The sequence below is a fragment of the Mastigoproctus giganteus genome, chromosome 8, assembly GCF_048544385.1.
Source record: "Mastigoproctus giganteus isolate SK-2022 chromosome 8, ASM4854438v1, whole genome shotgun sequence".
Classification (NCBI taxonomy): domain Eukaryota; kingdom Metazoa; phylum Arthropoda; class Arachnida; order Uropygi; family Thelyphonidae; genus Mastigoproctus; species Mastigoproctus giganteus.
In genome coordinates, this window is record NC_143582.1 from 6,932,768 (window position 1) to 6,945,391 (window position 12,624).

The 12,624-nt window shown below is 41.6% G+C and overlaps 1 protein-coding gene across 1 annotated transcript; it reads left to right on the forward strand.

Moving 5' to 3' along the window:
• Positions 1–429: 429 nt before the first annotated feature.
• Positions 430–1,050, forward strand: LOC150081227 (uncharacterized). Its single transcript, XM_090379457.1, has one exon. It carries the CDS (start codon positions 549–551, stop codon positions 978–980), a length of 432 nt encoding a protein of 143 aa, XP_090235583.1. The 5' UTR covers positions 430–548; the 3' UTR covers positions 981–1,050.
• The last annotated feature ends 11,574 nt before the right edge of the window (positions 1,051–12,624 follow it).

Genomic DNA, 12,624 nt, shown 5'->3' on the forward strand with positions numbered 1-12,624 from the left:
TTCAGAACAAGAGGAAGACTTCCAGTTATTGCACTGTCCTCCAAATTCCTCAGACATCAATCCCATCGAGCATCTGTGGTTTGTTTTGGACCAACAACTCCGATCTGTGGCTTCTTAACCATGGACCTCACACGAGTCAAAGCATCTGCTGGTTACGTGTTGGTACCAGATACTACAAGACACATTTAGAAATCTTTTTTCATCCATGCCTCGCCGGATATGAGCTGTTTTGGCTGCTCGTGGGGGACCAACATCGTATTAGGTAGGTGTTCATAATGTTTTGGCTCATCTGAATTTAAGTTTTTTTTTGGTTTTTTTTTTGCCAGTGGAGCAAAAGCCTGTGGCTTCTTAGCACTATACGGTGAATGTTATTACTATATTTGGTGAATTGTGAATATTTGGTGAATGTTATTACTATATATTAGTTTGGTGAAGGCGTCGCAGTTAGTGAAGTCCTGCGGAGAAGTCCACGTGCCGAAAAATTATTTCGAAGAAAGGCAATAATATATTTCTTATATTGTATCTCTTGATATTTGGCATCAGACAAAATGAGCAGTAGTGAATGCTATAAATGCCATAAAACTGGTCATTTCGCTCGGAATGCCCCTTATCAGATGGAGGTCGTAGTAGCGGAGGAAGAAGGGGGGGGAAGAGGTGGTGGATATAGAGGTGGTTTTGGAGATTCTCGTTTCCAAGCAAGAGTATCCTGCTACAACTGTGGCAGAAGTGGTCACATTGCTAGAGAGTGCAGAGATCAGGGTAAAACATGTTATAATTGTGGCAAGACTGGTCACATTTCTAGAGACTGTGAACAGGATGACAGAAAGTGCTACAGCTGTGGAAAATTCGGCCATATTGTACGTGACTGCCCAGTAGCTGACAGGGAGCGAGATGATCGAAAGTGTTACAATTGTGGAGGGATTGGCCATATCAGTTGGGATTGCCCTCAGAAGGGATCGGATGTGAATAGTGACGATTGATGTCGAGTGATTCCTTCTGGGAAGATTGCACAAGGAGAGTAAATGGGTTGACACCATTTTTTTTTTTTTTTAAGAAGCAGTGATTTTAGGCATATTCACTCCTCTCATAAGGAAGAGGAATTTATTCCTTAATGTAAGAATTAAAATGGTTTGTATGTGTGGTCTGTTAATATACTATTAAGGTTTTTTTTTTTAATAAGTGCAAAGACGGCCTTTACTGAAGTATGTGATTATGAAGTCTTTTAATGTAGTTTTTATCTCTGTATGGAACTAAATGAAACACCACTGAAACTATGTTGTCAGGCTTTACTTCTACCCTTTCAGTGTTCTACAAAGAATGCTTTAGTGTACAAAAATAAGTATAACTGGTAATTTTGTTTCTCTTGATTTTTGTATCTGATATATATATATATATATATATATATATATATATGAAAAACCTCATGTTATCTTAATCTTTTTCAGTTGTAAGTTTGAGACTTGTAATAAAACTGGTAGTTCCCAAAAATTACCACACTGCTTAAAAAAAAAAAAAAAAAAAAAATATATATATATAATATGTCAATAGGAATACAGGTTTTGTGAAATGTAAGGAAACAGGTTTTCACTGTATTTTTAGCAACCTTAGTAACGTATCTTATTCTGGCTCAATGACATAATCATCGGCAAATAATTAATTTTCATTTTGATAAAATAGTTTTATGTGTATGAATAAAATTTTAATAAAGCAAAGCCTATTTTCAGAGCACAACGAAACTTTTGCCAGCTCCATATGTTTCTAACTGCATCAACTACATATCTACTTGTGAAAAGGGTAAAGGAAAGTTACCATGCTCAAAAGAGGTAAGTTTCCCATTTTAATGTCACATTTTACCAAACTCGCTGACATTCACTAATTCATGTATACCACATTATTCATGGCAATCTATATTATGGAAAAGTACTATTAAAATTAAAAATAAATATGTGTTGAGAAATAAACATTATTCCAAATATTATTACTATGAGATGTTTTTTTGTTAACAGAGCCTCTAAGATCGTCAATTCAACACCGCCATGTATCTCTATGAATAAAAATATCACAGCGGACAGATATATGATATTGGTTTAGGTTTGTGTGAGTAGTGTGAGAGCGTTTTCTGTTCTTGCCTTGTGGCCATTTGAGTACCATTTGTGGCCATTTTCTTAGTGATCTCCGTGGGCTTTGCCGGGGCGTTTGACACCATATTGTGGCCGAGTGTCCTGGCGAAGCTCAGAGGGGCTCAGCTGCCTGGAAACCTCTTTGGTATCATTAAATCATACCTTGACAACAGAAGAATCCAGGTTACTGCACCATATAGTAAAATTAACCGACCGGTCCGCAGAGGATATCTGCAGGACTCTGGAGCCTCTCCTGTGGAACATTATCCTTGATGAGTTCCTCATCCTTGACTTGGAGGGCTTGCTTTCCCAGGCCTTTGCGGATGATTTGATCCTGATAGTTGCTGCGAATAACACGGCCCAGCTTGAGGAAAAGCCGACCAGGCCATGACTAAGCTCCAAAATTGGGCTAGGATTCCAGATTTAAAAGTATCTATTATGAGTAGAATGGACTACATTCATCCTACTCAAGGGCAGACTTGACATCCGCAGGCCAGCCCAAATTAAGATTGATACCAAGACCATTGGCTTAACCGACAAAATGAAATACCTTGGCGTTGTTCTTGATAACAATCTTTCTTTCAAGCATCTATACTACATTGGCACAAAAATAAAAAGATACGCTGGCCTACTAGCAAGAATCGAATTACGGGACTGTGGAGTTATCAAAACGTACTCTCAACCTATATTATAAAACAGTCTTCCTTCTAGCCATCTTGTACGCAGCTCCAGCTTGGTACACCAAAACAGCAATGATTGTAAAACAGAGAACCCTGGATGCAATCCAAAGAACTGTGTTGCTCACTATCACGCGAGCCTACTAACGCCCTACAGGTTCTGGCGGGGGTCCCTAGACTCGGAAATTGCAAACAGTGGAATCAAATACCATATAGTGAAGGGACTCTTCCCTGCACCTTTCTAGATTACACGGTTAACAACAGCACGCCATGCAAAGAGGAAAAGAATAGGCTTCAGATCCACCTCACACGGATCTGGCAATATCGTTGGACTGAAACCACCAAAGTCTGTATCACCAAACAATTCATCCCGGACCTGTGGAAAATATTACCGCAAACGCCCACTTGGTTCAAACCAGGACTTCCCGAATCAGATGTACTGACAGGCCATGGCGCCTTCAAAGAAAAGCTGGCCCAGATGGGATTGGAAGAAGACCCGAGATGCGTGTGTGTGGTGAAGCGGAGAGTTGGACACACGTCATGTATAACTGCCAAAATTATGAAGAACTGCGATGTAGGTTAATAACTACAATAAAGTACTTCCCAAAAAATATGGAATCACACTTGCTGGACTCTAGTGAAGAATATGGTGCACTAACAAACTTTGCTCAGCAGCTCTTCACCAGGCGAAGAACACTCATCGCCTTACACAGAGTGCCATAAAAATGGTGATACAGAACAACGCAAAAAAATGCTTATGTTCTCACCAGCCCTTCCAAGTTGAACCCAGACAAGACAACAACCAGAAAACCGCACTAGACAAAACGAGAAAACCGCAATGACTAAATGGAAACGACAAACGGTCTTTTTTCCTGTGCACCACTGAATGCTCCGTGGTGTGGTGACTCATGAAAGGACTACCTAAATACAAGGATTGGAACGTACATCCTCTGAACCTTGGAAGGTTGCCCTGAAAGCCGAGGAAGGCCATCTGATAAACGGGGCTGGACATCTGTTCCAGCCTGCTTTTCCTCCTTTCCCAGGCGAAGGGGGAAGGCGATGCGTTCGCTGTCTACTCCCCCTCCTGCCACCCCACTTTTCCTTCTGGTGCGGCATGGGCATGTCCACTGAAAATCGAGGGACTGCCTCCCCTATCAGTTCCTTTCTTCTACTTCTACTCCCGAGTCTTCTGCCTCTCATCCCAAAACTTTTCCTATACACCGTAATACCCCACAGGTCCAAATCTAATACACCAAAATTACTGCCCGAACTATTAGACCTCTAGAGAAACTCATTCAGCGAAAACCTCACTCTATGTTTAAAACAATCGTAGTATTAAGCAAACGGTAATTTTTTTATTTATTTATTTATTATTATTTTTTTTTTGTTAAGGTCCTAGCCACTGAAATCTCAGGAAAGTAAGTGGTAGGACCCGCCAGAGTACAATTAGTCTTATTGGTACACCCGGCCTGCGTCCCCGTCGCTGGGTATGGTAACGTCGGGACCCACTAGGGCCCGGTCGGTCAGCAATGGGCCCAACATACTACATTCTACATGACCCACACACTGTCAAACCTCTGCCATTGACCGGGCACTGTCACTCGATACAGAGAACAAACGCGGAAATGGAAGAAATCCCAGGAGCCATTAGACCCTCAAAATACCCAATTCAGTAATCATTCAGTGTAGAGTATATAATTTACAGTTCTGCTGATTCTACTGAAACTTATTTCTGTTGCAGGCTTGTGTTGAGTATTGTATTATTCAAAGTAAAGGACTTTGCGTCCCTCCAGTGAGTCTCCCTCATCTTAAAGAGTATTGCCAGTACGGTAAGTATTATTTTCTTATTATTGAAATACGTGTGAGCCCAATGGTATTTTCTGTCATAATTTATGATATTTATTATGTATTAATAAATATATAGCGACTTTATTCCAGAAACCATTTATTTCAGTAACATCACGGTCCTCGTTTTCAACTATGATACAGTGTTACGCTCACAGGCCATGGATAGAGGGCAGACATTGGGAACAATGGAAATAAAATATAAATATCAAATATATATATATATATATTTTTTTTTTACATAGCAGAATTCATATATACATTAACGATGAATAGGAATTATACCAATGAATTAATAAAATATTTTGCCGAATTTCACTTTCAGTTGCAATTACTGGGTTGGAGGCAGGCTGCAGTTTCTATTTCTCTTCATCTGATTGGAAATCTGACTCCTATAGGTTTCAGAGTTGAGTAACCTTTTGCAACCAATATTACGATGGTTTATTAGGTGAAAGGATGCATTGGGAAACATTCTCTCCATTTGTTTGAGCCTGGAGAGGCTGCAATTGAATTGTTGTTTGTTTCTTGAATTTTGTCTGTTGGGAGCAGCTATTATTTTGGTTAAGTTAGATGATTCACTTGCAGAAGTAATTAACTTTGCAAGAAACAAAATGCCAGACTCGATAAACCGGCCATGAACTGCTGAAGGTGAAGTGGTGCAGCATCTCTGGTCGATAGTCCCAAAACTTTTTATGGAACTTTTTAACTCATGTTTCCATGAGGGCTGCTTCTCAGACATCTGGAAGCATATAAATCTTCTGCTGAACCCTAAAGAACCCACCCCTTCAAATTAAACAGCTACGTACTGCCCCATTGCTCTTCTACCAATCGTGGTGAAGGTTCTGAAATGGCTACTTTTATCCAGACTCTTGTCAAGGTACCAGGATAAAGGACTCCCTGCTCCTAACTAGTATGGTTTCAAGTCTGGGCACTCCACAACAGATGCACTACTACTACATCTGAGCAGGAAGAGAGAAGATTCAGAATCTAAATATGTAGTGGGAATCTGCATCCACTTCAAGGCAGTATTTAACTCAGTGTGGTGGCCCAGCATCGTCAGACGCGCCGATAAACAAGTTATACACCAGAAATCTACAGTAGCCTTACGCGCTACTTTACAGAAAGGAAAATTACTATCAAAACCCTCTTCCATAGTACAGTATAACCAGGCCAATGTCAAGAGGCTTCCCTCAAGGTTCCACCAGTGCCCGGCTGTATGAAACATGGTGCAGGATGAATGGCTTTGCAACTCCTTCCAGCCAACCACCACGTTTTCTTATGCAGATAATCTTGCTGTTATCCTTGAGTGATCCTCCTGGGCGTCCCTTCAGTTGCATATCCTAACTGCACTTTCAAATTAGGCCGAAACGCACAAGCTGCCTTTTTCCCCTATCAAAGCCAAGATGCTCCTAATTAAGGGTACTCTAGATATCAGAAGAATCTCCAATAATCCGCATTCAGGGTAAGTCCCTGAAATTCAGCACCACCGAGATATATCTAGGAATCTTGTTTGGCCATAAATGAATTTTCAAGTCACACTTGGGCCATATCAATGGCATAGTCAAGAAATGCATAGCTTTGATTGCATGGTGAATCGGACAGACTGGGGACTCAAAGGCCAGACCCTCAACTACATGTATGCAGCTGCATTCCTTCCGATAACTTCTTATTGTGCTTCTGTATGGTTCCACAGGTTGGATAGGATAACTTTCACAAATAACCACAACCAAACACAGCGACTCTTCTGACCAGACTCTTCTGCACTTCCTTATGACCAGAACTTGCGAAACCATCTCCACAGCAGCTCAAAGTTGATTTCTGGTAACCGCCCTCTGGATCTTTACATTACCTTTGTCTTCTTACAGAGCTAGGACCAATGAACAAACCAAATTCATGGGAATTTCCACTCTTGCTGAAACCATTCATGCCATGGATAAGAACAGCTTGTGGTCCAAAATTACCAACCTGTGGCAGTGCCGCTGTTCTTATAGAAGCCAAGGCAAAGCCACCAGAAAACTCATACCTGACATCAACTTTTTAACCAAACACGCACTGGCATGGTTTACTCCAAGCTTGGAAACTATATTCTTGCTGACCAGCCACGGCTCCATCAAGGCCCGCCTAAAACAGTTTAGAATAGTTGAGGATGACACCTGTATCTGCGGCGAGAAGGTGGAATGGGCTCATCTACTGCACGCCTGCGTAGCTTTCCTTGACTTGAGGCAACAGCTCCTCCTTCAGACCTTCCTTCCAGACTTCATTCGTTCCATTCCTTGATTGTAATCAAGAAAGCTTTCAGCGGCTTCTACAATTTTACAACTCTCTTCAAGCGAACAGGACTCCTTCTGGCCGCTGCTTCCACAACTGCCATCTCACTGGCTTCTCACTAGCTTGCTCATCTGAGCCACGCCTGAACCCAGTCTTTTTTTACAAACAGGCATGATACCTCAAGATCATTGGAAATCATTTTGTGTAGGATTTCATCGCAGACCACTATATTGGTATGGGATGTCTCTGTGCCTGCACACTCCCTCTTTTGAGGAGGAGTTCCTTCTCTGTCGATTTTTCGGTGCTCACTCCTCTTTCTGTTTCTGTCTCTCTCTTCGACTTGCACTCTTGCTGTCCTTACTAATCCTTCTCAAGGGTGTTCTCCCACTAGCGGTTTTTGATCTTCTGCTCACCTGTGACACCCTCTCCGTATGGTTCTCACTATATCTCTACGTTTTTTTATCCGCCTTCCGTCCATCCTTACATCATTTCTTGGATTGGCTTCCTCCATCCTTGGCTGGAGGGGCAGACCCCGACAGGTAGTCCTCTACTGACCTGGCCGGCTCCTCGTGCCGTCGACAGATGCTGAAATGCCCGTTCCTGGCAAGGAGGCCTTCCAGTTACTAAGATACCTGCCTACTCACTCACACCTTCATCTGATCGTGGCAGTTTTGCTACTTCACAATGACAGATGCACATTATGTCCATATATACCACTAGCCAATGCAGTTGACATGACGGAAATATAAAGAGAATCTGTAGGTTATATTGCAAAAATATATGCTATTAAGAATACAAATGGAATAGTTGTGCAGACTGGAAAGAGTGTAGAGTGTGTTTAGTGTCAAAGGGCACCAAGAGTTTCCCCATCTCTGCGTACTATATATTGTTTTGGTTATGAAACAGAACTCTGTCAATGCCAGGTTTTAAAAGTGTGTGGGTTTTGCAAACGTGTATTGTCGTATACTATTGTTCCCCTGGTCATTTAGCCGCTGGGCCTCTAATGGGACCCAATGTTGTCCACACTCTGCCCGTGGAGGCAGACCAGGTACAACAGTTTTAGTTATTTATTCTGGCAGGTCCTGCCTCATAATTTCCTGAGATTTTCGTGGCTAGGACCTAAAAAAAACCCCGTTATAGTTGGAGGTCAGCAAAAAGTACTATTTATGCAAATTAATGTTATTAAAATTTTGGCTATAGGGTTCAAGCGACATAATATATAAACGGGTATATGTAAAAATTACGGGTGGCTCTAATATAATAATTTGTAAATCTTAATTCGTATGATTCAATCAATTTTGAGACGACTCGTACACTGGAAGTTGTAAGTTAGAGACAGGAGTGGAGACTGAAGGCTAGGGGAAAAGATAGAGATAAGTGGTCCATGGAGAAGATGACTCCCAAATCAGTAGAGCAGGCCCATGCCCCACCAGAGGGAAAAGAGGGACGGCGAGGGGGCGAGGAGACCAGGAGTAACCTCCCCCTCCCTCCCATGTAGTGGAGACAAAGGACTACACAAGGTAGAGTGGTTAGGAAGGTTTAATGGCAGCATCTGAGCTGTGCTATTGGTTGCATCACTCCTCGGACGAACCAAGGAAGGAGTTGTATGGCACTATTTCCGCGGAGGTTTACGTTTGACGTGAAGTCCGTTGCCTGGCAAAAAGATCTTGGGAAAACTTGTAAAAGGCCCGAGTGCCGCCGGGTTGCCCTGACCACCCTGAAAAAATGCAGTAGGAAAGATAGATTTTTCTTGATGACTACTACAAGGTGTTTCATGGTTTGAGACCCTGCGGAATAAAATGAATGTGTGTAATGAGAATGCATCGGAGATCTTCTTAAAGCGGGCAGTGGTACATACGGCGGCCCTAGGTTTCCTGGGATCCACAGTTGCACAGAAGGTTGTCTCATATATGGAAGGAAGTCAGTTTCGCACAAATGGAACCGTGCCCGAAAGGGAGGTAGTTTATAGGCCCGGGAGAACCATGTCGGCCATTTGGGATAAACCTTTTGGACTTCTGGAAGAAATTTTCGGTTTTGGCCCGCTTTGTAGACACCGTCCACCGAGAGGCCGCCGTAGCCTAGTGGTCAGGCGCGCGGGTGCATAAGTACACGTGCCTTGAGTGACCGGGGTTCAAGCCGTGACTGCTGAATACGGTGCTGTTTCTTGCTGAATATCCAAAATTCGGCATGTTTACCTGGGGTACTGTTACTCATATACAACAATTTCAATGTTAAAATTCAGTTGCTACTTCTCAGCCATTTGCCCAACTTTTCTATATCCTGAACATCTCTGACCGTTTGGTCGTCGCGGAGTATAAACAGATAATTTATTTTTTATTTTAGTCTGCCAGACCCGAGTTAAATGGGTGAAAAGTCTCATTTCTTCTGCTGTCCTGTTGTCGAGTGGATCAGAGGTGAAATCTAATATTGTGTCTGATTTTCCTTTGGAGAGTTGATAGAGTAGACCTCTATCAATAGTATTAGTAATGGCCGCATGGCGCAAGAAAGCCTATGGCTTATGCTGCACCAGCAAAAAAAAAAAAAATCCGAAGAAAACAATGATAATAAAATAAAATAAATAAAATAATAATAATAATTAATAAAAAAAGGATATTAACTATCATCCCATGCGTTTCCCTTACCCGAAAGTACTATCCAGATGACCTTTGAATTTCCCCAAACTGTCGGCCTCCACCACCCATGAAGGCAACTTATTCCAGTAATTTATAACTCGCTGGCTAAAATAAAACTTCCTGCAGTCCAATCTAAACATTTCCCCCCGTAACTTGAATTTATGTCCACTAGTTCTAGCATCATTTATAATCTTGAAAATTTTGTCCTCATTCATTTTACTGATGCCTCTCAGAGCCTTAAACACCTCAATCAAATCTCCTCTAAGGTGTCTAGTTTCCAAACTCTGCAACCCACATATTCGAAGTCTTTCTTCATAAGGACGCCCTTTTGCCGATCTCACCAGGCGAGTTACCCTTCTTTGCACCCTTTCAAGAAGCTCGATGTCTTTCTTTAGGTGCGGTCTCCATACTTGAACACAGCATTCCAAGTGTGGTCTAACATAAGCCTTATATAATGGGATTATCACGTCCCTATCTCTACTTGCAAAAGTTCGATAGATCATCGATAGGACACCATGGGCTTTCCTTGCAACCTGGTTACAATGCTCAGAGAATTTCATGTCTGACCGTATCGTAACACCCAAGTCTTTCTCCTTCAGTACGGGGTTTAGTTGAACTCCACCAAGTGAATAAGTTATTTAGGGATTACTGTTTCCCAGGTGTAATACCTTACACTTTGTTGGATTAAAGCACAGGTGCCATTTTTCTGACCATTCCTGGAGTCTATCTAGGTCTCTCTGAAGAAGCTCAGCTTGACAGTGATCATTAACTACTCTACCAATTTTAACATCATCTGCAAATTTAGACATCACGCCCTCTATCCCTTCATCAATGTCGTTTATGAAAATTAAAAACAACAGTGGTCCTAATACTGATCCTTGGGGAACCCCACTTCTTACATCAACCCAATCTGAGGAATAGCCATTTATCACATCCCTCTGCCTCCTACCCTGAAGCCATCTTGCTATCCATCTAAGGATTTTCCCAGTGATTCCAACCTGTTCCAGCTTATAAAGCAACCGCTCATGTGGGACTGAGTCAAAAGCTTTGCTGAAATCTAAATAAACAATGTCGAAATTATTCCCTAAATCCAGCTCGTGAGTGACCCTTTCGAAATAGCGAACCAGATTTGTTAAACATGATTTTCCCTTTACAAAACCATGCTGAGTATCCTTGAGAATTTCAATTCGATCGAAATGATCCCGAATTCCACCCTTGATCATTGCCTCCATGATTTTGCCTACTACTGAAGTCAGACCGACAGGTCGATAATTTCAAACTTCACTCTTAGAGCCACCCTTATGTATTGGAGATACATTGGCACTTTTCCAATCCAAGGGAATCTCCCCAGAGTCTAGTGATGCTCGCATAATTGGCCTCAATGGTTCAATGCACTCGCATGCCGCCTCCCCTAAGATTACAGGGTATATTCCATCAACTCCAGGAGCCTTACTAGTCTGTAGGCTTGAAAGGTTTTTCATTAAATAATCTTGCGAAATTTCAATATTATTAATTAAACATTTTTTAACTTCACTCCCACAATTTCCCATTGCCACAAAAGGTTTTTCATTTGTAAATATCGATGCAAAATAACTGTTGAGTTCATCTGCAACGGCAGCTGGTGTATTTAATACTATCCCCTTTCCCTTACGTAAAGGTCCGATTTGGTTTGTCCTGTTCTTCTTGGCATTTATATATGTGAAGAATTCTTTATCCCCCCTCTTTGCTCTGTTTGCTAGTGATTTCTCATAAACTGCCTTTGCCTGTCGAACCTTTTCTGTGGCTCTATTACACATCACCTTGTAGCTGTTATAGGCTTCATTACTTTTTATTGTTCTGTAGCCTTTCCATGCCACCTTTTTCTGCTCAAGTAATGTGGCAACTTCACTGTTCATCCAACTTGGAACCCTTCTCGTGCAGTATTTCTTTAATGGTATATACGCATTCAAGGCATCTGTGATTAATGTTTTAAAAGCGTACCACAGTTCAATTGTATTCATTCTCTGCGGGATATCTACCCAGTCAATAGAGGCCATGTTAGTACCTTAAGGCATCGTAATTTCCTTTTCTGAAGTTAAAACCCATTCCTTTGCCTTTTACTACTGCTACCTCTCTCTTCATTATCCACCGTAGAACTCCGTGATCACTTCCTGCTACTGGTTCCTCTACTGTCAGCCCTGTTATGTCATCTGATTCATGAGTGATGATGAGGTCTAGGATATTCTTTTCTCTAGTACTTTCCCTGACATGTTGATACAAATAACAGTCATCTAGTTGATTTAAAAATTTTGTTCCCCATGTCGAGTTTCCTTCCCATTTACTCCAATCAATTAGAGACAAATTGAAATCACCCATAATAATGCATTGACGCTTACTTGCTCATTCCATTTGCATGTATAGGCCCTTGTCATAATCTTCACAATCACCTGGTCTGTAGATTACTCCTACTCGCATTGTACCTTTGTTTCCAACTATCTCACACCATACAGACTCTATACTAGCATGTGAAATGTCTGAATCCGGGAAAGCTATCGTCGCACTCAGGCTGCTTCTGATAAAGCATTACCCCACCACCCCTTCTATCTACCCTATACTTCCTAAATACATTATACAAGCCGTACTGAAACTCATCATCCCCAATTTCCGGGTGGCACCACGTCTCTGTAAGCCCTATTATGTCCGCGTTACTTGTTTTAACCAGCAGTTCGAATTCGCTCATTTTATTGATAAAACTTCTAACGTTACTGTATAAACAATTAAGATTTACTGTTCTTGTATATTTGACAACCCTAACACAACCCTTGAAGTTTTTTAGGCTCTCTTCCCTGGCATTAGCTACCCGCCCACGTGAAACGTTTCTGCCCCCAGAACATCTAGATAATACGTCCAGTTGGGGTAACAGATAAGAACTCTTAAGGTATGTGCAAGAGTTACTTTGACCAATATTATCAGATAAACGCGTGTCAGTATTACCCACATCCCCCCTAACTAGCAGTTTCCCTGAACCTTTAAGGTATCCTCAATAATACTGGCAAAAACTTTTGCACCACCTTTGTTTAAGTGTATCCCATCTCTACAAAA